The 25,156-nt window shown below is 40.8% G+C and overlaps 2 protein-coding genes across 3 annotated transcripts; one reads left to right on the top strand and one right to left on the bottom strand.

Moving 5' to 3' along the window:
• Nucleotides 1-1,734: 1,734 nt before the first annotated feature.
• On the bottom strand, nucleotides 1,735-4,291 carry ndufc1 (NADH:ubiquinone oxidoreductase subunit C1). The gene is made up of 5 exons (XM_054597948.1): nucleotides 4,207-4,291; nucleotides 3,956-4,066; nucleotides 3,312-3,415; nucleotides 2,035-2,106; nucleotides 1,735-1,844 (listed from the first exon to the last, which is right to left on the bottom strand). The coding sequence occupies exons 2-4, from the start codon at nucleotides 3,999-4,001 to the stop codon at nucleotides 2,047-2,049; spliced, it is 210 nt and encodes a 69-aa protein (XP_054453923.1). The 5' UTR covers nucleotides 4,002-4,066; nucleotides 4,207-4,291; the 3' UTR covers nucleotides 1,735-1,844; nucleotides 2,035-2,046.
• Nucleotides 4,292-4,436: 145 nt separating this feature from the next.
• Nucleotides 4,437-23,181, top strand: LOC129090330 (N-alpha-acetyltransferase 15, NatA auxiliary subunit-like). Of its 2 annotated transcripts, XM_054597946.1 has the most exons (20): nucleotides 4,437-4,522; nucleotides 5,084-5,168; nucleotides 6,362-6,466; nucleotides 6,691-6,848; nucleotides 7,075-7,209; nucleotides 8,775-8,928; nucleotides 10,856-10,975; nucleotides 12,035-12,130; nucleotides 12,630-12,736; nucleotides 12,873-12,945; nucleotides 13,100-13,269; nucleotides 13,391-13,543; nucleotides 15,293-15,421; nucleotides 15,744-15,957; nucleotides 16,615-16,808; nucleotides 17,558-17,666; nucleotides 17,817-17,915; nucleotides 18,176-18,319; nucleotides 19,189-19,286; nucleotides 22,892-23,181. In XM_054597946.1, the coding sequence occupies exons 1-20, from the start codon at nucleotides 4,469-4,471 to the stop codon at nucleotides 23,099-23,101; spliced, it is 2,607 nt and encodes an 868-aa protein (XP_054453921.1). In that variant the 5' UTR covers nucleotides 4,437-4,468; the 3' UTR covers nucleotides 23,102-23,181. The 2 variants fall into 2 exon arrangements, with proteins under 2 accessions (XP_054453921.1, XP_054453922.1); XM_054597947.1 differs by lacking the exons at nucleotides 12,630-12,736; nucleotides 12,873-12,945; nucleotides 13,100-13,269; ... (7 more) ...; nucleotides 19,189-19,286; nucleotides 22,892-23,181 and adding an exon at nucleotides 12,374-12,463.
• Nucleotides 23,182-25,156: the final 1,975 nt, after the last annotated feature.

Raw genomic sequence — 25,156 nt, 5'->3', positions numbered from 1 at the left:
GGTTCAGGCATCTGATCAGGATGCCTCCTGGACGCCTCCTTTTTGAGGTTTTCTGGGCATGTCCGACTGATAAGAGGCCCGGGGTAGACCCAGAACACGCTGGAGGGATTATATATCTCGTCGGGCCTGGGAACTCCTCAGGGTTCCCCAGGAGGAACTGGAAAGCGTTGCTGGGGAGAGGGTCGTCTGGAGGACCCTCCTTAGTCTGCTGCCCCCGCGACCCGGACCCGGATAAGCAGAAGAAAACGGATGGATGGATGGATGCCCTACAGGAATATACTACTGTATTTCTTCGGTTTTGATTGTCTTCTTTTTCTTCTGCTTCAAATGGGCTACAACTGCATTTCATTGTTTATCCCTGTGTTGCATAATGACAATAAATTATCCTTGAATCCTTGAATAACTACTCCTTCCTTATCAAGGCCACAATCTGAATGAGCTTCTACTGCCAGGTCCTCTGTTAGGCCCACCTATTGTGCTGCTCGCCTTCCCTCGCCTTAAGCAGTGACGTAGTGGAGAGCAAGGTAGTTCTCCAATCAGAGGGTCGGTGGTTCGATACCCGGCCTCGGCAGTCGATGTGTCCTTGGGCAAGACACTTAACCCCAAGTTGCTCCCGAAGGCTTGCCATCGGTGTGGACTGGATGTTGCATGAATGTTAGTTAGAGTCTGATGGTGGCAGCTTGATGGTAGCCTGTCATCAGTGTGTGAATGGGTGAATGATATGTAATATATACTACTGATTGTAAGTCGCTTTGGATAAAAGCCTCTAAATGATTGTAATGTAATGTAAATGTAATGACGTCCGCGGGATATTCCACCAAGAGCAGCTGCCCCCGACAGACAGACACACGGTGGCTGCAGTTACTGTGGATAGACTAAAAGCGAGGCAGCCCAGCCTGTGTGAGTGGCAAGCGGTCACGTTTGGCACAACCGTTGCACTATTTTTCAATGTCACATAACTCACCTGGTGCCAAGCCATTAGTATGTATTTGTTTGAAATTGAGCATCTTTGTTATCAATAGCTAGCCAATTATCAACCTGTTAATGGTGTTTGATAATATTCAGGAGGGACAACAGTAGCCAGCTACGTCGATAATGTTTCCTGCTATTGTCAGTAGGTGGCTCTAATCATCAAATGTGATATGTCTATAAATCTGGGCCTTAATGGCCCTTATAGCAGTTACTATATTAATCAATTACCTAAATTAGTCCAGCGAGTTATAACCAGAGCCATTAAATAGTTGTTTAGGTTCTGCACGTCTGCAGGTTGCTCTGACAACAGTTCCAGACTGTCTTAAAAACAGGTTTGAAGAACAGAAAAAAATTCAGACTTCAGTCAAATCATCAACATTCTAATCTGGATTACTGGGTTATCTATGTATAAAGAATGAGGTCCGGTGCAAGATTTACAAAACATATTATGTGCAATAATTACTAATGTTGGGTATTGTTAAATTGCCAGTAAAGTTTATACAATTTAACCAGTACCAGAAGACATTATTTGATGTCTATACACTGATATTTCAACGTCAAAGGCATACACATGTGATCTATAACCCTAGTTTATATTTGGATAATTTGGAAAGCTGTTTGGAACAGCAAATAGGCACTTTCTATCTCACACATTTGGTTCATTGATTAAAGAAGTATAAATCAAATATATTTATCAATAAAACCACCACAGCAACTGTGAATTTATGTGAACAAAATGATCATGACTCATGTATATTTCACACATTACATTTTTTTATTTTACACTGAATTTAGAGCGAGGAATCGGGAGCAGTGGAAATTGAAAGAAGCAGACAAACGGGTGCATCCCATAGACAGGACATGATGACCTCCTAAACAGGACAAGAAATGACAAGCATATCATGTTTAATTTGTTCATCTATTCATAGAATATAAATCTTTACACCAGATGGAAAAATCTTACTAATGCTGTATGGCACCATATCATTTATAGGCTCCAAGGCACAACAGAATGATGTCCAGTTGATTATAGTATAGTCTTAACAAAGAACACAGACATACCAGCGTGATGGGTTATTCCAGGTCGTTCCTCACTTTGTACTCATGTACATCTGTACTGTGCTGCTTGAAGAGCTGCGGATGATAGACGGATACCACAGGTCATTTAAATGCACCAAGTAGTTAAACGAGATCACTCTTCACATTCGACTACATTTCAGAATCTAATGCCATCTGGAATTAAATAAAATAACATTTTAACTGATCAAATCAAGGAATGCGGTTTACGGTGAGAATATCACACCAAATGTTATTAGAAACATCTGGCCTTTTCGCATGACTTGGCCTCACAAAGACTATTGTTATAAGATAAATGAGGACATATTTCATTGTTCTGCTTAAAAATGAAGCAAACAGTTATTTGTCCTCGTCTACTATACTTCAATGAGAATCAATCATGAAAAATGTGAAATACATTTATTTATTTTTTAAAAATAAAACATTGCTGCCCTCTCCTGGAAAAATGTTTGCCAGACACTTTGAGGTAAGTAAGTAAGTAGGTTAGTAAAATTAATTAATTTGGCGCTTTTCAGAGATCAGTCAGAAAGTGCTTAACAGGAGCATTATTTCAGACAAGAAGAAAACATAATCAACACAAGTTGGCCATACAAGGGCCATCACATCACATTACAAGGCCAGTTTTTAAAACATGAAATGTATTAAGAAAGGCAAAATACACAATAAAATTGTAGATTAAAAGCATGAATTTCACCCAAAAGCCTGTCTAAACAGGATTAGCCAACCGTACTTGTGCAGGCAGAGCATTCCATACTTTGGTGCTACTGCCTAAAAAGCTCAACATGGGTCTTGGCGCACGGGACAGAAAGAAAAGTTAACATGTTTGACCTGAGCCAAACGTGGTTACAAACATTGAGTTGTAAAATATTTTCTGCCGTCCAGTCCCTTATAGCCTTGAGACAGTCCAGCAGCCTAGATAACCTGAAACCATCACTGGGTTTTAAGGAAAGATGGAGTTGGATATCACCCATTGCATGAATGGTTGACCAGGGTTGCTCAGTGCTCAAACTTTACCTGATACAACCTGCTGCATGATTCGGAAATAAAAGTACTTCATCTTGCTGATAGACATGTAGGAATACATTTCTGGATAGGTTAGCCAATGACATAAATGACTCCATGCTCTCCATACAAACAGATAGCCATAAACTTGATGGGCTAAAGGAAACCCCCTTTGTGTCATTAACACAGAAATCTGACAACAAATAATCAGTTTCATAGATCATGTTATTTTCTGAGTGAAATACTACGTGGTCATTTACCAGGCCCCAAAGGAGAGCGGATGTTCCAAAAGCAAGGCCCACTCTCAACCAGTTGGGGTTAGCGGTGTCAGGCTTAGAGCTTGTGAATACAGACCTGGATCCAACTGCAAAAAAATAAAAAATAAACATAAATGTCATTAAGAACCACGCTGTTTAAAAATAACATTTTCTTGGCTTTGGCAGTCATGAAGGGTAGTAGCAAAATCAGGGTTAGAAGAATGGACCCTTGCAAACCTAGAAGAAATGACTTGACAATATTGTAATTTCATTTAAATGAAGTCTTTCTGGGCAGAAATAAATCCTGACAGAAGTTTGGCCAGAACAACTCTTCATAAATGAGATGAAGGTGTAACTTGGGAAAAATAATGAATTACAATACTTACTGTGAACTAGATCAGACATAATACTACTATATTCCCAACAGCTCGGTAAACAATTGTATTTGGAAAGCACTTATGTTAAGTGAAACAACACTGGCATATGATACATAACAGTGTGTGACAGCAGTGCTACATGAAGCTAAGCTAAGGTCAGGCTTCATCATAAAGACACCTCACAGCGTTCACGTTGGAAACAGAGAGACAAAAAAACAGTCTGTTAAAAGTCACATCCATGAACTAGTAACGAGGCTGTCCCACTGGTACCTTTGCTGACCAGAGCAGCTCCAGAGAATAACCTGTGGAAAGTCATGTTGGCTTCAGAGAGGCTCCTTCATCCGATGTGCGATCCTGCCGCTCCGCGATCGATTACACGTCCTGAAGACGAGAGTAGCTGATCACAGATCACCGATAAAGTCGCTAGAGCACGCATGGGCGAAACCAACCAAACTAATACAATATGTCATTTTAAACTCAACAAATGTCTGCATTTGACTAGTTTGAAGCGAGTGTATCACCATTCACGTTATCCGGTGTTGGTGTGAAAACATGTTCTGATCGTCCATCCATCCACACACACAGTCACGCACGGTTAACACGCAGACTCAGAGGAGCCTGACCCGGAGGAGAAGCGCAGCGGCCATTTTGCTCGGAAGGGGGCCTCGGCTTTCAACACGTGAGACCGAGGAGACCGAGGAGACCGACACAGACCAGGATACCTGACTCCATAGAGGATATTATTCATGTGTGAACCGACAGAGACGTAGGAAGCCAGCAAACATGCCCACAATCACTCTGCCGCCGAAGGAGAACGCTCTCTTCAAGAGGATATTGGTAGGCGAGACGCCGGAGACAGTGTTAGCTTGCTGGCTAATGCTAGTTCGCCGTCAGTTGTACCAGTCAAAGCAAGGAGCTAGGAAGTCGCTACTGACTCTACCGAACTGTTCAGTGCAACGAGACGCATTGTGATTAGCATGTGATCATCCTATTATCAACACGTGGTCGTAGCAATGCAACAAAGGGAACAGCAATTAGTTGGCTAGCAACCAGTATTGTAGTGTCCTAATTGTCCTTAAAACACAGGCAAAGTATACCAGTAACTAAGCTGCTCGACACGTGACAGCCACACACAGCTTAACGTGAGGGGAGATAGTTGAGGGTCACGTTTATTCCTGCACTGTCAATAAAGTTTTATCAATATTGTTCTTGCCAATGCGGCCAAAATAGTGCAGTTTGTTTAGCTCCAAAGTCTTGCTGACTGGACTATTTCTGCTGGTGTTTTTGCATTCAGCACTTCTTCCACTACTGTCATTCATGTTGCACCCTAACCCGCAGAGCACCGCAGCCTGTCCCGCACAGCCCCTGATGTCACGTTTGCTCTGTCTGTTGTCACAGAGGTGCTACGAACACAAGCAGTACAGAAACGGCCTGAAGTTCTGCAAGCAGATCCTGGGCAACCCAAAGTTTGCTGAGCATGGAGGTGAGACACAAGCTGCTTGAAAACAGCCAGCCATAAAAAAAAAAAAAAAAAAACCAAGAGGTTTCATGAGGGACCTAGCAACTTAAAATAAGAAAAAAAAGTACATGTGTGAGTGCGGTGGCTGTGGGTCATAGGAAGAGAGAGGAGTCCTCTAATCTAAATGTTGGTTTAGATTCCAGGCTCCTTCAGACTGCATGTCAAAGGAGCTGTGCAGTCAATGTGTGAGTGTTTACATCCTGCTGAGCAGATGCCATCAGTATATGAATGTGTGTTTATGTTCAGAGTGCTGTGACGTAGATTGTACATATTTATATTTCTGTGCAATGACAAACTGACATCACTTAAATTAGCTTATTTTAATTACTAAGTGCTAAGTGGAAACATTTTCAGGCCTCTAATGGATAAACCATGTAATTCTAAATATTTGTCCACTGCAATGTGTTGTTGCTTATCAGCTGATGCATTCAGCCATACAGATGCATCTGTGATAAACTGTGATCGGCCAATTCATTGGCCTGCCTCGCGTTATAATATAAGCCATTGCGAGTTTTTAGCAGGTTTAGTATCAGGATTTTTCCGAGGTGTACCTGTTATACTGTTGTATTTTCTTCTCAATTGCGGTTATTACTCACGCCTCTTCCATTTAGCTGGCAAACTAACTGTTTTAAATACTGTGAAGTGAACTGGGATGTTAATAAACCTGTAAATAAACCTCTGTGTAATCAGTCATTAGCTGTGTTCCCATTCACATACTTTTATACACATTTTTGATGAATCACATTTTAAAACTGACATTGAAACAGCAAAAAATAGATAAAACGTTTGTACTAAAGCTTGAGGTGTTTTTTTTTCTATTTGTGGAAAGAGACTGGATGGATTAAAGGGATTATGGAGGCTCCAATAAATTCTGATGGAGTGAACATTTAACTCTAGAGACTGTTTCTGCTGTTTGCGTTCGGATATTCCTGTGACGCGTTAATGCTCGTCTTCGTACCCAGACATGAAACATGGCCGATACTAGCTGACAGGAGAGAAAAATGTGAACTTGCCCAATAGAAATAAATTCCTGAAAATGAAGTTTGCCAAAAGAATTCACTTTAATAATTCTACTTTTTTAATTTAATGGGAAACACGACTAGTGTCACCCTGAATGTCTCACTCCTCTCCTCCCCACCCCTTTCTTTGTGCTCCAGAGACGCAGGCCATGAAGGGTTTAACCCTAAACTGTCTGGGCAAGAAGGAGGATGCCTACGAGCTGGTAAGACGAGGCCTTCGCAACGACCTCAAGAGCCACGTCTGTATCCTTACATCAGCCCCAGATTTCATCAATTTGACATTCAAATTCAGTTAAACACTACAGCAGCTGCTTTCACCCTGAAAGACCTTGAACTTTCTCTTTAACCTAATATATTTAAATGATTGGAATCTTTAGGTGTTCCTGTCATTTAATCTAATTTGTGTGTGTAAGAACCTGGATAGTGCGTCTGTTTGTTTTTATTTCCTGAATTCGCTCATCCTCCAGGCTGGCATGTGTACGGCCTGCTGCAGCGCTCAGATAAAAAGTACGACGAGGCCATCAAATGTTACCGCAACGCTCTGAAGTGGGACAAGGACAATCTGCAGATCCTGAGAGACCTCTCCCTGCTGCAGATTCAGATGAGAGACCTGGAGGGATACAGGGTGAGTGTTGGAGAGAACCTGACCGTCGAGATAAAAGACCTGAATGGAGGGACGCAGGATGAGAATGGATGAAGGGGGTTGAGGGCGATAGATTGTGCAGTGTCAGTCTGTCACCCATGGTCCTTCATGAGGTGGAAAATTAGACCGAGGACAGATTGACTGAGCACTTCAGGTCAATTTTATTACCTTCAGTTTGCTGTTCTATGACGCTCTTCTCCCTACCCAGGAGACCCGGTACCAGCTGCTGCAGCTCCGTCCAGCCCAGCGGGCCTCGTGGATCGGATATGCTGTAGCATATCACCTGTTGGAGGACTTTGAGATGGCCGCCAAGATCGTTGAGGAGTTCCGCAAAACGCAACAGGTAGGACAAAGCTATAGACGATTCAACAGAGCTGTAGAGATTTCTGTGCCAATACTTTAAACAGATTTAAAGGTAAATATGAGACCCACTCTAAGAAGAATACATTTACATTATAGGGGTTGGAGATATTCACTGTGCTCCTCACTAATTGAACTCATTGTTATAGAAAGTTCCAGGATATGGTATGTAATTGACATTCCAAAGGACCAAGCCAAAAGCCTTCCAAAGGTGGGGAGTGTTGCAGGGGAGGCGCAAGGGGAGAGACGTTAGGCAAAGATACTGTGTGATCTATTTGAGTCTAAAATCATAGTCCTTCAGTCAAATCTGACCACCCAACAAAACATATATATATATATATAAGGAAGGAATATGGAAATATGGCAACAAAAATGATGCTGGCTGAGGTGGAAAAAGGTAATGTATCCATTAAAGCAAAATTATCTTCTTCCTTTCATAGTTTTCTGATTGGAGAATTGGTGCCACCTACTGTTTAGTTATTTCTATGAACCAACTCCAATAATCCCATTATGGTAGTGGATTTTTTAGTGGTTTTCTTTAGCAGAATTTTCTCTAAATTCAGTTGAAATATACTTGATACAGAAGGAAAACAGTCAGTTATTATTTCATTTTCTATGAATAATGCAATGTATATAGAGGCTACATATCGTGCTGGATTTTGGATTTAGTAATATGGGCCTTAGTGTGGCCTTTTCCTGCCTTTTTTAAAGGCTGCATTACAGCAAAGTGATGTAATTTCCTTCAATATCTTGCAATATGGATATCAAGCTTTTTGGTTGGTTATTCATAATTATTTAGAGAACATCCTGATGTGTGATTTGATGGATTACAGAGTTGGAATATCTTCTAATTATTTGCAATGTGCTCTGCTGCGGCTTAAGACTGGCCCAGGATTACCTCTATTGTGCATCCCGTTATATTGTCAAATGCCACTCTTGCAAAGCGTTGTTGATGTTTGTGCATATTCTGGGGGTGAGGAGGATCCTAAAGTGTGGGATTTAATTTAATAAATAATATAAAAAATAAAATCCACTGTTGGATTCATTTTGTAGTTTTTTTTTATAGAATTGAGAACTGCTCTCTGGAAAAATGATCTCTGATATAGTCTACATAGAGAAACTTAATTGAAAGTCTGTCAAGCATTTGTGGCTGGAGCACACCGAGTGCCAGCGCTCCCCTCCCCTCTCTTGGTCTGGAAGTACCAGTGTCATTTTGTGAGGGAAAAATCATATTGCAATGTCAGTTCTTCACAATATCGTGCAGTCCTATAGTTAAATAAATAACTATGAATTAATAATGAGCTGCTATTGTTTTTTTGTTCTTAAGCTGCTAGCGCCAAAGGAAAACAAGCTCATTATTACACATGCTAACAATGTTCTTCTCTGGTATTTGGTGTTTCATTGACGTAGACTTTGTTGACACTTTTATGACAAGGCCCGAGTCCTGGTGTCTAAATTCACGAGTGTAGACATTTTCCTCTCTGTAGTGCCCTCAAAAAGAATTTCAACAATGTAACACAAAAAGTGTGTGTGTCTGTCTCTCTCCAGACGTCCCCAGACAAGGTGGACTACGAGTACAGTGAACTGCTGCTGTATCAGAACCAGGTTCTGAGGGAGGCCGGCCTGCACAAGGAGGCCCTGGAGCACCTCAACAACTACGAGAAACAGATCTGCGACAAACTGGCCGTGGAGGAAACGAGAGGTGGGTTGAAGCTGACGGTGTTCACTCTGTTTGTGTGTTCATACAGAGGAACTTGAAAAGTTCTGTCGGTTCTCCAGCTTTCTCTAGACAGAGCTAACAAGAGAAATTAAGTTGGCTAAGGAGCACTCTTTTATATTTACAATGCCTATAAAAAGTATTCACCCCCTTGGATGTTTTCCCCTTTTGTTGCTTTTATACATGAAATCATGGTCAACATAATTTGGCTTTTTTGACAAGAATTTGCAAAAAATAACTCTTTAATATCAAAGTGAAAACAGATTTTTACAAAATATTGTCAATTAATTAAAAATATATAAGGAAAAGTAAATGGTTGCATAAATATTCAGCCCCTTCAGGTCAGTATTTAGTAGATACACCTTTGGATGCATATGTCTCAATCAGGCTGCCACATCTGGACACTACAATTTTTCTCCATTCTTCCTTGCAAAACAGCTCAAGCTCTGTCAGGTTGCTCGGGGATCGGGCGTGAACAGCTCTTTTCAGGTCCAGCCACAAATTCTGGATTAGATTGAGATCTGGGCTTTGACTTGGCCACTCCAGAACATTCACCTTGTTGTCTTTGAACCATTTCTGTGTAGCTTTTGCCGTATGTATTTTAGCTGGAAAATAAATCTTCTCCCAAGTCATAGTTCTCTTGCAGACTGAGTCAGATTATCCTCCAGGATTTGGCGATATTTTTCTGCATTCATGTTCCCCTCTACCTTTACAAGCCTTCCAGGGCTGCTGAGAAGCCTCCAGAGCATGATGCTGCCACCACCATGCTTCACGGTGGAGATGGTGTGTTTGTGCTGATGTGCAGTGTTTGGTGTTCGCCAAACATAGTGTCTAGTCTGATGGCCAAAAAACTCACTTTTTGTCTCATCAGACCAAAGAACCTTCTTCCAATTGACCTTGCAGTCTCCCACATGCCTTTGGGCTAATTCCAGGCGAGATTTTGAGCTTTTTTCAACAGTGGCTTTCTCTTTGCCACTCTCCCATACAGCTTCGACTGGTGAAGAACCCGGGCAACAGTTGTTCTATGTACAGTCTCTCCCATCTGAGCCACTGAAGCTTTAACTCCTTCAGAGTGGTGTAGGTGTCTTGGTGGCCTCCCTCACCAGTCTGCTTCTGGCCCGGTCACTCAGTTTGTGAGGACGGCCAGCTCTAGGCAGATTTAATCAAGTGCCATACTACTTCCATTTCTTAATGATGGACTTAACTGAACTCTGTGGGATGTCCAGTGAGTTGGAAATCTTTCTGTAGCCATCTCCTGACTTATACTTTTCAATGATCTTTTCTCTGAGTCGCTTGGAGTGTTATTTTGTCTTCATGTTGCAATTGTAGCAGGAATACTGATGAACCAGAGACTGGACCTCCCAGACACAGGTGTTTTTATACTGCAATCACTTGACACACATCAACTGCACTCAGGTGATCTCCATTTCACTAATTGTGACACTGCTGGCATCAACCAGCTGGACCTCTGTTGAATTAGGTCAGTCACTTTAAAGGGGGTTAATATTTATGCAAACACTTATTTGACACTATATATTTTTTAATTAATTGACATTAGTTTGTAAAAATCTGTTTTCACTTTGACATGAAAGAAGCTTTTTTTTTTTGCAAATTCTTGTCAAAAAAGCCAAATTATATTGACCATGATTTCATGTATAAAAGCAACCAAAGGGGAAAACATCCAAGAGGGGTGAATACTTTTTATAGGCATTGTAAGTATTGCTTCATTATTTAGGCTGACAAACTTATAGTATAACCTGTGTGTGTGTGTGTGTGTGTGTGTGTGTGTGTGTGTGTGTGTGTGTGTGTGTGTGTGTGTGTGTGTGTGTGTGTGTGTGTGTGTGTGTGTGTGTGTGTAGTTATTCATTAGGGCTGTGTGTGTGTGTGTGTGTGTGTGTGTTTGTGTGTGTAGGAGAGTTGCTGCTGAAGCTGGAGAGGCCCGATGAAGCTTGTGAGGTCTACAGGAGTCTACAGGAGAGGAATCCTGAGAACTGGGCCTACTACCAGGGCCTGGAAAAGGCCTTAAAGCCAGGTGAACACTATCCTCAGGACCACACTTGTGAAGTCTACACGATACGGTGGATTGATTAGTTCTACTGTAGTTATTCATTAGGGCTGTACCAGAGCCATATTTCTCTCTGAGGTACCAGTTTAGGGTGCATCCGTTACTACCCACACACTCTCACCGCACAGATAGAAGAGTGCATCTCTACTTAAAAACTGCTAGCTCACCTACCACCACTGAGCTAGCTAACGGTGCAGCTCATCCCAGGAGGATACCATCAATGTTAACATCTTACGCCGTTACTATTACGAGCATCTCGTCCATGAGTAGACACACACACTGCCTTCTGCACGGCGATGCGGTTGGCGGGTGTAGTTCGGTAGAAAGACAATAGTTCCTACATAAAACTGCCTGCAACAAGGGCTGTGGATTATTTTGTGTAACTTTATGTTTTTTTTGAAAGAGACGTTGCTGTTGAGTTTTTCAAATGTATAATTTTTGGTCCTGAGGAGTTAGAGTTTCATTATTAGGCAGATGTTTCGTCTGCTAATTTCTCCCAACACTTGGCAACTCTCACCAAAGCAATCTAGATCGATAAATAGCACTACTTTTATGTAGAAGCACAGGTAGCCGCTTAAAAACAAAATTGTGATTGATATTCTGTGGTAATGTGTACCCTTTTCTCTGTACAAGTTGAACATCATCCAAAGATGTACAACATTTTTTTAGTGATTTCCCTATATAAAATGGGCTTATGATTTAAAGCATTGACTGTTGGTGGGAAGCCCTAATATGTATCCGAAGAGCCTTTGGAACTCATGTCCGTTGAAGTAAATCAGCTGTGCTTCCAGAAATTTGATTACATCTTTTTTCATAAACCATATGGGGCAACAGAAACGCCTAAAAGAGAAGAGTAGGAGCTCAGTAAAACGGTCCAACCGGCTGGATCCACATCGTTTCTCCACAGACCACAGTTTCGTTCTTCAGTGTGGTATGGGTGGACAAAGGGTCTTAGTGGGTGATGATGTATTCTCTGTCGATAAGTATTGCTCCTTACAGTGTGTGTGTGTGTGTGTGTGTTTCCAGGAAGTGTAGAGGAACGTCAGAAGATTTATGAGGACTCCTGGGTGAAGTTTCCTAAAGGCCTGGTTCTCCGAAGACTGCCTCTCAATTTCCTCACAGGTAAACACAGTACAGCCTGCAGCAACACCGTTCAATCCGATGTGGCAGCAGTGATCTTTTTGTTCCATCAAAACTCTTATCAATGTGCTGGACTGCTCCTGTTCTAGTATTTACAAATGAAGTAGGTTTTGGTGTTTAAACCTAGAAAAATAGGGTTGATGCCCGAAAAGAATAGGCTTGTCCTGTAGTACTGTGGACCCACAGATGGACCTAATTGCCATAGTATGAATATCGTCTTTTCAGGAAATAAGGGGGGAAAAACGGACTATTTTGAGGATGTGAACAGTCATTGACGCATACACACAGATTCTGGCTTGTGATAAACATTCACTGGGTAACCACTAACAGCTGATGAAGGCTCAAAATGAGAAGGGATGAGACGTTACATTTTTTTTGTCTTCATTTTACAGTTTATAGGATCAAACCTTTTACATTATTGTCATCTTTCTCAATACAAATCTCACTTTACTGTACCGTTACTGTGTGTTGTGCTGGGCAGGGGAGAAGTTTTGTGAATGTCTGGACAGCTACCTTAGGATGAACTTCAGTAAAGGCTGCCCACCCGTCTTCACTACCCTCAAATCCCTCTACACCGACAAAGAAAAGGTAAGCATGGTGACATTTAATATGTTAAATAAATGTATGTATGTATGTGTGTATGTATATAAATGTATGTATATGACTTCTTGACGTTCCATGTTTGAAATTAAACAACAATTGAACTTTTTTTCTTGTTATGCAGGTTACAATCATTGAAGAATTAGTAGTTGGCTATGAAACCTGTTTAAAAACCTGTCGAATGTTTAGTGAAAATGGTGAGTGTTGCCTTAATTTGAATTTACTTATTTTTCTTTGACACCAGCCTAAATGTATTTTGTTTATTTAGATTTTAATTTCTGAATCGAGCTGATCAATCATATACATAGAGGCTGAATTGCCCAATGTGACTTGTGTAAAATGTGTGTGCAGATGATGGGAAGGAGGAGCCCCCCACCACCCTGTTGTGGGTTCAGTATTTCCTAGCACAGCACTTTGACTTCATAGACCGGCCCGGCCTCGCTCTGGAGTACATCAACACCGCCATCGACAGCACGCCAACGCTCATCGAGCTCTTCCTCATCAAGGCCAAGATATACAAGGTTGAGTAAAAACTCTACACATGTACATAGGGTTACTGACTTTGATAGAACTTGAATGATATTATTTGTTTTGCATCAGGAGAATTAACTTTTTTTTTTTTTTTTTTTTAATTCACTTTAGCACACAGGCAACATAAAGGAAGCAGCTCGGTGGATGGATGAAGCTCAGGCCCTGGACACTGCTGACCGCTTCATCAACTCCAAGTGTGCCAAGTACATGCTGAAGGCTGGCCTCATCAAGGAAGCAGAGGAGATGTGCTCAAAGTTCACACGGGTAAGAGACAGAGAGTGCTAGTGTGAGTCCAAAGAGGATGTGGCTCAAGTTATTGTTGTCAGATAGTTTTCATTTGCTTAATAAATCTTGAGTCAGACAGATGAGTAGTTTTGGTGCTGTGTCAGTGCTCGATGAAAAAAGCATTCTAGTTTGATGGTTAAAATTTTTTAACCATCAATTTTAATTTTTAAAGTTTTTTTTATATTTAGGGATGCACCGATACAGCTATTTCATCCAAACTGACTCAGATAGCTGGATTAGGTATTGTTGACAGTACTCTCTCTCTTTCTCTATCTCTATCTCTCTCTCTCTATCTATATCTATATACAGTGGGTAAAATAAGTATTGAACACGTCACCATTTTTCTCAGTAAATATATTTCAAAAAGGTGCTATTGACATGAAATTTTCACCAGATGTCGGTAACAACCCAAGTAATCCAAACATACAAAGAAAATAAAACAAATGAGTTCAGAAATTAAGTTATGTGTAATAAAATGGAATGACACAGGGAAAAAGTATTGAGCTCATGAAGAAATGGAGGTGCAAAAAGGCATGGAAAGCCAAGACACCAGCTGAAATCTATCAGTAATTAGAAAGCAATCCTGCCCTTGTCAGTGCAAATTAATATCAGCTGGTTCAGTCCCAACTGATGGCCTATAAAAAGGTGTCTCATTACCAAGGTGTCACACAAGAAACATCTCATGATGGGTAAAAGCAAAGAAGCTCTCTCAAGACCTTCGCAACCTTATTGTTGCAAAACATACTGATGGCATTGGTTACAGAAGGATTTCTAAACTTCTGAATGTTCCAGTGAGCTCTGTTGGGGCCATAATCCGGAAGTGGAAAGAACATCATTTCACCATAAACCAGAGGAGTGAAAAGAATTATCAGAAGAGTTGTCTAAGAGCCAAGGGAGCCAGAGAAAGAAAATAAAGCTGCTAGAATGGCCCAGCCAATCACCTGACTTGAATCCAATAGCAAATCTATGGAAAGAACTAAAGATCAGAGTTCATAGAAGAGGCCCACGGAACCTTCAAGATCTGAAGACTGTTTGTGTGGAAGAATGGGCCAAAATCACACCTGAGCAATGCATGCCACTAGTTTCTCCATACAGGAGGCGTCTTGAAGCTGTCATTACCAACAAAGGCTTTTGTACGAAGTTTTAAATACATTTCAGTAAGCGTGTTCAATACTTTTTCCCTGTGTCATTCCATTTTATTACACATAACTTAATTTCTGAACTTATTTGTTTTATTTTTTTGTATGGATGGATTACTTGGGTTGTTACCGACATCTGGTGAAAATTTCATGTCAATAGCACCTTTAGAAATATATTTACTGAGAAAAATGGTGACGTGTTCAATACTTATTTTACCCGCTTGTTTGTGTGTGTGTGTGTGTGTGTGTGTGTGTGTGTGTGTGTGTGTGCGTGTGTGTGTGTGTGTATAGGTATAGTATTTTGACTACAAAAGACAGGCTGACTATCCAACCAACTATGTAATTGTTTCCAAATCAATATTTGCACAAAATATAAAATTGCATAAAGCTAATGTTACGCTTGCGTACGGTAGACAAACAGTAAATATAATTTGACAGCATGTATGACAACAAGACTAGTTGGCTATCGAGCCATGCAATTGTTTCCAAATCACTATCAATATTTTCACAAACAAAAGAGAGGCCATGCTTATTGTCAGACGCAGCCTGAGGTAGCAAGTTGAATTGCCAACGGGGTGTTCTTTTTCAGGAGGGGGCGGCTGCAGTAGAGAACCTGAATGAGATGCAGTGCATGTGGTTCCAGACCGAGTGTGCCTTGGCCTACAAGGACATGAACAAGTTTGGAGAGGCACTGAAGAAGTGCCACGAGATTGAGAGGGTAAGCTTCTACAGCCATGCTCACCACCATAAACCCCCCCCTCATCCCCTCCCACCTTCACTACATTAAGACTTGGTAATATAAGATCCGTTTACATCGGCCATTTCTAGGAGTGTACCGATAAATGAATGTGACTATTCGGTGATCAACCTCTAACGATATAAGACTATCTTATAAAATAAATACGTCAGATTATTATGATATAGTTTTTAGATGTGTTCCCCACTTTCATCACTCTTAGCAGATGGTGTTGACATTTATCTTCTAACACCAGCAGATCTAAACACAGGCATTCCCCTCTCTCCCCCCCCACTGCCATCAGCATTTTGTGGAGATCACAGATGACCAGTTTGACTTCCACACCTACTGCATGAGGAAGATGACGTTGCGCTCCTATGTGGACCTGCTGAAGCTGGAGGACGTGCTGCGGCAGCACCCTTTCTATTACAAAGCTGCTCGAACTGCCATCCAGATCTACCTGATGCTGCACGACAAACCTCTGACCGACGACAACAAGGAGAGCCAGGCAGACAACGGTCAGTGTCATGTATGCGTGTTAGCATGCGACCCAGGCCTCATGTTTCCTGTCCAAACCGAAACCAACCACGGCACTGTTGACGTAGGTTAAATCGCTGAGTTCGTGTCATCGGTGTGTGTCTGTAAATACTCACTCTTGAGTCATTGAGCGCACTCTGGCACAAACGGGATCAGTTAAACAGTGGTGCACTGTTAAACTGATTGCCAAGGGGATTTATGTTTTGTTAGACAGGTGTGTTGTACAATAAGAACAGTAAGTGACAGCAAATAAAATGAAAAGCATGATGATTCCGTTCTGTTTCCATATTTATGAAAATTGTGTCTCAAACACCGCCCATCTTTTTAAGAATGTGTTTATGCTCTTATTAGATTAGGTTATATAGAGAGACGATTGAAAAGGTGGGGGAAAATGTTATGCATCAAAAGTCCCCAGACCCTCGTAATGGTTTTTTAATGTTTCATCAACCAAATGTACATCATCTCTGTTCTATAGTTTTTAGTTCCTACTTTAGTGCCTTTGGTGCCGTATTTTCATGAAAAATTTGGTCCAATAGGAACAATACCAGTTTCATGCCTGTGTGTCTTAAAAAGTGTCACTGTTAATTATTGGGGGGGAAAAAAGTAAAACGTACCATTTCCTGTTTTTCTCTCTGTAGAGAATCTGACAGACAAGGAGCTGAAGAAACTGCGCAACAAACAGAGAAGAGCCCAGAAGAAGGCCCAGTTAGAGGAGGAGAAAAAGAACGCAGAGAAGGAGAAACAGCTAAAGAACCAGAAGAAGAAGAAAGAGGACGACGATGAGGAGATAGGAGGACCGAAGGAGGAGCTAATACCAGACAAACTGGCCAAGGTGGGCTCATATTTCTCCGTTATTCTGGCATAATTAAAGGTTTTAGTAGCAGAGCTGTGGGAATACAGCGTCATGTCATAAAAGTGATGGGTGTGTGTTATGGATGAGGGTTGCTGTGTTATGGATGAGGGTCGCTCTTCTCAAAGTTTAAAGTCACAATTATAATGACCAAAATGATCACGCTTATCTGTTTCCCATTTTTTTTTTTACCTTGCGCCTCTCTGAATCTGGACCTTTTGTACCGGTATTGTTACTTTCCTCGTCAATGAACTAAATTTGCTTTTGGACTTTGTTTAGCAAATTTTTAGCTTAGATGTCCTTCATTTATTTGAGGATAAAATACTGGTAAGAAATAAGTATGTAAAAGAAACGGACAGGGAGCTGCAGTGTTGGTGAGTGATACCAAATGATACAACCTCTCTGGTTTAATCACTGTTTTGACTTATTAGTATTCTAGCTTATTATAAATGCTGGATGACTTGCATGAATGTAAATCACAGAAGCAAACAAAAGGCATTGTAGTATATGGTCTAGTCCTATATTAACCTAACTGTGACAGGCCATATTATAAAGTTCAGCAGAATTTTTTTTTAATTCTGTCACAACGACGTAATGACTCTTCCTCCTTTTATATCTTCCTTGAGTGTTTTCAGAGAGTCAGAATCCTTTTTTCCGTTGAAATGTAATAGAAAATAATATTTTTCTCCAGTGTGTGTGATGTGTACAGTGTTTTGAACTTCTTTTTCCAGGCAGAGAATCCTCTGGAGGAGGCTGTGAAGTTCCTGATTCCTCTGAAGAACCTTGTGCGCAACAAGATCGAGACTCACCTCCTGGCCTTTGAGATCTACTTCAGGAAAGGTCCGACCGATCCCACCAGCCTGCGTTTTACCATGTTTCACACACTCCTTTTTTTATTCTGTCTCATTTTCAAAATTATTTTGAATCTCGAGGGTAGCTGCATCATTGCTTATTGAACTTACTTTCTTTTTTCTTTTTTTCTTTCCTCAGAGAAGTACCTGTTGATGCTTCAGTCGATAAAGCGGGCTGTAACCATAGAGCCCTCCAACCCATGGCTGCACCAGTGCCTAGTGCGCTTCTTCAAAGGAGGTAGAGATGCTCAGATAACTTCAAAGTTACATGAAGGGAATGAGACATTGTGTGATCAAAGTGTAAAAAAACGCTTTGAGTCTGGACGGTGGAAGCATTTAGGGTCAATAACACTGCAACAAGAAACTGTCCATGATTTACTAATAAGACTGTAGGAATTTCTCAATAGATGGACATGCACCAGTTTGAGCTAAGAGTTTCAAAGCTTCATACGGGTCCTTTTATCGCGTGTGTGTGTGTGTGTGTGTGTGTGTCTGTAGTGCGAGAGAGTGCAGACCTGGCGGAGGCAGTGAGGAACGTGTTGAAGCAGGAGATCTCCAGGCTGTTTGGGGAGAGCAACCCTCAGAGCTTCAACAAGAACTACCTGAGTCAACACTCCAGCTCCATCCCACACCGACTGGCCGGTAAGAATACACACACACACACACACACACACACACACACACACACGCACACGCTCACACTCACACACTTTCACTCCTCAAGACTAAGACATCTGTAACAGTTCCCATCCACTCAAAACATGTATGTTGGTTTATTGTTGTGTTACTCGGATGTCGTTCACTTAACTGCTCAGAATGGTGTGTGTGTGTGTCTTTGTGTTTGTATGTGTGTGCGGAGTTTTCACGTTTCTGCTCAAACGTTTCCCACTTAGCGTAGTTGTGGTTTTAATCTTAACTTCACCTGGTTCACCTCACTGTCTTTGCTTTGTGTGTGTGCTTGTGTTTATTTGTGTATATTTATGTGTGTGTGTGTGTGTGTGTGTGTGTATTTGGCAGAGCTCAGCCCCGAAAGAGAGAGCAGAGGAGATGCTGCAGAGTGATAATAAATAAACACCAAAACACTAAAAAAAACACCAGTAACGTCAGAGCTTATCAACACTCCGGTCTTTCAAAGCTGAACTCTGGTGCTCGTTAGTACAGTGTTTCGTAACCCATCCCTATTTATAAAATAATTAGATTTTTATTAAATCTAGTCGTGCACAAGATTGACACGACATTATGTTTTTAAATGAACGCAGAACAACACTTGCATTGGGCCTTTAACCTTGTATTGCTGCAGCCTCTTTGTTAACATTAAAGTATTCTATTCAGACCTGCGTTGGGTTGTATCTAGTATGATTGCCATTGCAACCTTTTATGTAAAAGTTTTTTTTTTTTTTCTAAATGTGAGACCAACATGTAAGATTTGCATGACAAGTTGTGTGCCCAAAGGGGCTATTGTTGTAAAGCATCATGTAATCAGTCAGAGTGTCTCTGTCTTGTATTCCCAGCTGCTAAGATGATGGTCTACCTGGAGCCTCTCTCTGATAAGATGGCCTGTGAGATAGCGACGGCCCTGGATGAGTCACTGTCCGGAAGAAACATCCAGGTATGTAGTCATTTACAAACAACTGCAATGCAAAGTAGTGTAACGGACTGCTGTCGGTCCATGATCCGTACGCATTCCCCCTCTCGGTTCAGCTGATTAATGACAATTAGTGAAATTCATTTTTAATGACTATCGTTGTGCCAATTTTTTTATAAAATATGCGATCAGACGACAGCGTTTATGCTTTTCTAAACTCCAATATCTGATAATGTTACATTGTCAGCAACCAATCTGTGTTTAAATCGACAGGAGGAGAGCTAGTAACGTTAATGTCTTTTTTGGTGAGAAACTTTAATAAATTCAGTAGTTTCAATTCAATTCAATTCAGTTTATTTTGTATAGCCCAGAATCACAAATTTGCCTCAGAGGGCTTTACAATCTGTACACATGCGACAAACCCCTTTAACAGGGAGAAAAAAGGAAGAAACCTCTGGGAGAACGACAGAGGAGGGATCCTTCTCCCAGGATGGACAGAATGCAATAGATGTCATGTGTACAGAATGAACAGCATAACAGAGATACAACACATTCAATGTATATGACATAAATGATTCATATAATAAGACTACTTATAATAACAGCAGCAATTATTATAGTAGAATTATAATTATGAAATAGGGAATAGTAATAGTAATGTGACTAATAATAATAATCGAAATAGCTGTGGGTGTCAGCCGGGTGGGAGGCACGACCACGGTCCAGGTACGACAACGATTCATGGAAACCTGCGAAGCGAGAAAGCACAAAGACTCCAGGGTAGAAGCAAAGTCAGTAAGCGTAATAGTACAGGCTGTCTAGGCATATAGCAGCATATCTAGGGGCTGGACCAAGGCGAACCTGAACCAGCCCTAACTATAAGCGCTATCAAAAAGGAAGGTCTTAAGCCTGCTCTTGAAAGTGGTGAGTGTGTCTGCCCCCCGGACTGAAACTGGAACCTGGTTCCACAGAAGAGGAGCCTGATAACTGAAGGCTCTGGCTCCCATCCTACTTTTATATACTCTAGGAACCACAAGTAACCCTGCATTGATTGAGTGCAGCTCTCTAGTTGGTTAATATGGAACTATAAGTTCCTTAAGATAAGACGGTTTTTCTGCATCGCTTTGAGACAGGATTTGCCTGATTTTCGAAATGTTACGTAAATGAAAAAAGGCTGTCCTTGAGATCTGTTTTATATAAGAGTTAAAAGACAGATCCTGATCAAAGATAACTCCGAGGTTCTTAACGGTAGTGCTGGATGCTAGAGCAATGCCATCTAGAGAAACTATATCGTTAGATAATTGATTTCGAAGGTGATCTGGGCCTAGTAGGATAACTTCTGTTTTTTCAGAGTTTAACATTAAAAAGTTGCAGGTCATCCAGGTTTTTATGTCCTTAAGACATGCTTGAAGTTTAGAGAACTGGTTAGTTTCGTCTGGCTTAATTGATAGATATAACTGGGTATCATCTGCATAACAATGAAAGTTTATTGAGTGTTTTCTGATAATATTCCCTAAAGGAAGCATATATAAGGTAAATAAAATAGGTCCAAGAACAGACCCCTGTGGAACTCCGTGACTAACCCTGGTTTTCATCGAGGTTTCATTGTTTACATATACAAACTGAGATTGGTCTGATAAATACGACTTAAACCAGCTAAGTGCGGTTCCTTTAATGCCTATAAAATGCTCCAATCTCTGTAATAGGATCTGATGGTAAATGGTATCAAATGCAGCACTAAGGTCTAGCAATACAAGTACAGAGACAAGTCCTTTGTCTGAAGCTATTAGAAGGTCATTGGTAATTTTCACCAGTGCCGTCTCTGTGCTATGATTCACTCTAAATCCTGACTGAAAATCCTCAAATAAACTATTGTTATGCATAAAGTCACAGAGCTGATTTGCTACTGCTTTCTCAAGGATCTTAGAGAGGAACGGAAGGTTAGATATAGGTCTATAGTTAGCCAACACCTCTGGATCTAGAGTAGGTTTCTTAAGAAGAGGTTTAATTACAGCTAGTTTGAAGGCCTGTGGTACATGGCCCGTTAGTAAAGACAGATTGATAATTTCTAATAAAGAATTGCTAATTAAAGGTGAAACTTCCTTAAGCAGCCTAGTCGGAATCGGGTCTAAGAGACAGGTGGAAGGTTTAGACTTAGAAATAGTTAAAGTCAATTGTTGAAGGTCGATGGGTGAAAAGCCATCTAAATATATTTCAGGTTCTACAGCTGTGGATCGATCGGTACTGGTTGAGGGCAGTAGATTATAAATTCTTCTCTAATAGTTAGAATCTTATCATTAAAGAAGTTCATGAAGTCACTACTACTGAGGTTTATAGGAATACACGGCTCAACAGAGCTGTGACTCTCTGTCAGCCTGGCTACAGTGCTGAAGAGAACCCTAGGGTTGTTCTTATTTTTCTCTATTAATGCTGAATAATAGGCTGCTCTAGCATTACGGAGTGCCTTCTTATATATTTTAAGACTGTCTCGCCAGACTTCTTCCACATTGGTGGAACGCCATATCCTTTCAAGTTTTCGCGATGTTGTAGTGTAGTTAAAACAGTGAGTTGGTTTATGTACACACTGACAGAAGCCAATAGAATCTAATAATGAACCAAACGCAGTACTAAGGCTATCATTATACACATCCACATGAATATTAAAACCCCCTACAATAATAACTTTATCTGTTTTGAGGACTAAACTTGATAAGAGCTTTGAAAATTCAGATAGGAATTCAGAATATGCACCTGGTGCACGATACACTATAACAAATAAAATTGACTTTAATGCTTTCACGCTCGGGTTTGAAAGACTAAGAACAAGGCAAGTTATAATTTAAGTTAGGTTTAGGGTTTATTAATAGGCTTGAGTCAAAGATGGCTGCTACTCCACCTCCTCGGCCTGTGCCACGAGGAATATGAGTATTAATATAACTTGGAGGAGTTGATTCATTTAGGCTAACGTACTCTTCATGACACAGCCAGGTTTCAGTGAGACAAAATAAATCAATATGATTATCTGATATTAAATCATTTACAAGTACACCCTTAGATGACAGAGATCTGATATTTAAGAGTCCACATTTAACTGTCCTGTTTTGTTGCACTGTTGCATTGGTTGCCTTAACTTTTATTAGGTTATTTTGTATAACCCCTCTTCTTAGTTTGAAAGAGATATTTTCACAACAACATAAATACATATTTGCGATGAATTATGAGCTGTTTAACTTCCTAACACTAGCTCTAAGATGATTTATAATACATCATTAAAACTACTGACAAGATTTGTTTTAATCCATAAAAATACATACTTATATTGCCTTGTCATTTATAGTGTTTTCATGAAGGTGAAAAAACATTAAAATCAAAACAAAGTAAAAGGATAACATTTTTAATTTTTTATGGTTTACACTGACTTAAGATATGCTACAGTCAAACAAGAAAGGATGGTGTTTCTGCCAATATTGATAATCAATGATCTGCAATTAGTATCAACGGCAACATAAAAACTCTTCCAAGTTGCTGATCTGATCTGTGATCTGAACCGAACCTTGAGTTCTGTTATCAGTTGTCTTGGGTTTAAAACATACAGACTAACTCTGCTGGTTTCTGTTTGCTTGCTGCAGATCTGTACTGAGGTGCTGGATGCTCTGCGTGACGGCCAGCTGGGCGAGGACCAACAGAAGGCCGCTGAGGCCTACCGAATCGCCTGCCATAAGATCTACCCCTACAGCCTGGCCTTCATGCCTCCCGGTTACCAGGACAACAACGCCACAATCAGTGCCAACGGCGACCTGTCGTCAGGAGAGCACGACGACTTGGCAAACGAGATGTGAGCTTGGGACGAGGAGGAGGTGCGAACACGCCGCCAGACACCCTAGTCTGCCAACACCCCACCCACCCCCACCCCACCCCACCCCACCCCACCCACCTGGGCTACGGCTGCTGTGAGTAGCCCCCGCATTGCACTGATCTGGATGGACTGAGCACCACAGGAGAGACAGGAAAGGTAGCTGGCACATGGAGGAAGGTGACGCCCATAGAACTTTAAAAATTAAAAAAAATGGCCCTGTCCACAGTTGTTCTGTAACTGGGGGAAAAAAGATAAATATGCTACGGAGACGCAATAGAGGATTCTGGGAAATGCGGACATGGATGGCTCCTTTTAAACACAGTCTAAGTTTTCTGACTCCCGTGTTTTAATGCCATGTCCTTCTTGTAGGTGCATCTGCTTCTCACGTTTTTAAAAAGTAATTTATATATTACAGACTGACAAAGTGGATTAATAAAACAATGTTTGCAAAATCAAAAGGTATCATTGTGATTGTGGTGGTGTTGTTGGAGTGTTGTTCAGTATGTGAGCTGCAAAAAACCAAGCATGACAGGAAAAAAGGGTGGACGGCTGATGTTCCATGGATGTTGTTGCAACTTGCAGTTCTCTGCTCGGGCACACAGGGGTGCTGTCTTCTCCCAACATGCAGTTGAAGAGGAGGACTGAATGTGCTTTGTGTGACTCACAAATATACAAGTCACCCTACTGATCCTTTCACTTTTCTGCATCTTTTTACTTTGATGGGAAAAAGCTGCGAGGTATCCAATGAAAACTACTTGTTTCCAATGTTTAAGTCTGGCTGAATTCATCACACCGTCGACCTGCTCCGATTTATCAACCATTTAGTTTTCAGAAGGGGGGTTGTTTTGATTGATTGCACTGACATTAGTACTGAAACGGACAATTGTCCATCTGGGATCCGTACTGATCCCCCCCTTGGTGGTTCTGCATGCATGTGAACAGTGTATTAATCACACAGTTTAACGTTAACTATAACGGTGTGAAATACAGTTTTACTGACGGTCGTTATCCTCCAATATTCAGTAAAATATGCAAAAAGACATTGGCATCCATGCTTTTCTAGTCACCAATCTCTGATAATGTTCCACTGTAAACAACTAATCCTAGTTTAAATCAACAGGAGAGCTAGTAACGTTAGCAGCCGCTAACGGCTAACGAATGAAGATTCCTTTTAGTTACAATATGATGCGTTCAGGCTGTTCAGGGAAAATAAGAATTGGGCAAAGGTAAATTCTAATGTTATCATGATGTGTTCACAAGTAATATTGTAAAATCTAGTGTTTGTGAGAAACTTGAATAAATCCATCTGTTTGAACCAGATGTTTTCACAACAACATAGATAGATATTAGAGAATAATTATGAGCTGTTTACACTAGTACTAAGCAGAATATAATACATCATTAAAACTACTAATGACAAGATTTGTTTAAATTGATTAAAATACTATATTTTATTTCCTTATTTGAAATGTGTGTTTTTAGGAAGAATAACAAATGTAAATTAATATAACCAAGTTAAAAGATCAAATTTAGAATTTTTGATGGTTTTCTTACCTCAGAGCAGGGGAAAGGATTTTTGGAAGGCGGCAAAAAAATGGTCTGGAACCTTGTAGACCAGCTGCTATAATCAGACAACAAAGGGATCTGTATCTGACAATATGGATCATGTATGATCGGCTATTAGTATCAGCGGCAAAAAAACTTGATAGGGGATCTCTACAAGTTATATATGCTTCCTTTTTTCTTTTGTGCTGGTCCTGCTGTGACTGGACTGATCCATGATATCATCCGAACTGTCAGTTTTATGATCCGTTGCACCACTAACTGACATACATCACTGTTAAAGTGGCCTTATTATGCTTTTCCACTTTTTCCCTCTTCTTTAGTGTGTTATATATATTTTTGTACATGTAAAAGGTCCGTAGAGTGTAAAACCTGGAGTCCACGCCTAAAAGGAGTTACCCTCCCCCTCAGCTCCTGAGCTGCCTGAAACGGCTCCATTGAATTCTCTCCTTCACTTCCGTAACTTTATGAGGTC

The sequence above is a fragment of the Anoplopoma fimbria genome, chromosome 4, assembly GCF_027596085.1.
Source record: "Anoplopoma fimbria isolate UVic2021 breed Golden Eagle Sablefish chromosome 4, Afim_UVic_2022, whole genome shotgun sequence".
NCBI classification, from domain to species: domain Eukaryota; kingdom Metazoa; phylum Chordata; class Actinopteri; order Perciformes; family Anoplopomatidae; genus Anoplopoma; species Anoplopoma fimbria.
The sequence above is the reverse complement of the archived record's forward strand: the minus strand, read 5'-3'. Positions and strand labels throughout refer to the sequence as shown.

Excerpts from the sequence above, each read along its gene's own strand:
- ndufc1 (XM_054597948.1), bottom strand. The coding sequence starts at position 4,001 with ATGACTTTCCACAGGTTATTCTCTGGAGCTGCTCTGGTCAGCAAAG. Across the intron at positions 3,416-3,955 it reads AGCTGCTCTGGTCAGCAAAG|TTGGATCCAGGTCTGTATTC; the intron begins GTACCAGTGGGA and ends ATTTTTTTGCAG. Across the intron at positions 2,107-3,311 it reads CCGCTCTCCTTTGGGGCCTG|CTCTTCAAGCAGCACAGTAC; the intron begins GTAAATGACCAC and ends TATCATCCGCAG.
- LOC129090330 (XM_054597946.1), top strand. The coding sequence starts at position 4,469 with ATGCCCACAATCACTCTGCCGCCGAAGGAGAACGCTCTCTTCAAGAGG. Across the intron at positions 13,270-13,390 it reads TCAAGGCCAAGATATACAAG|CACACAGGCAACATAAAGGA; the intron begins GTTGAGTAAAAA and ends AATTCACTTTAG. Across the intron at positions 17,916-18,175 it reads AGTGCGCTTCTTCAAAGGAG|TGCGAGAGAGTGCAGACCTG; the intron begins GTAGAGATGCTC and ends GTGTGTCTGTAG.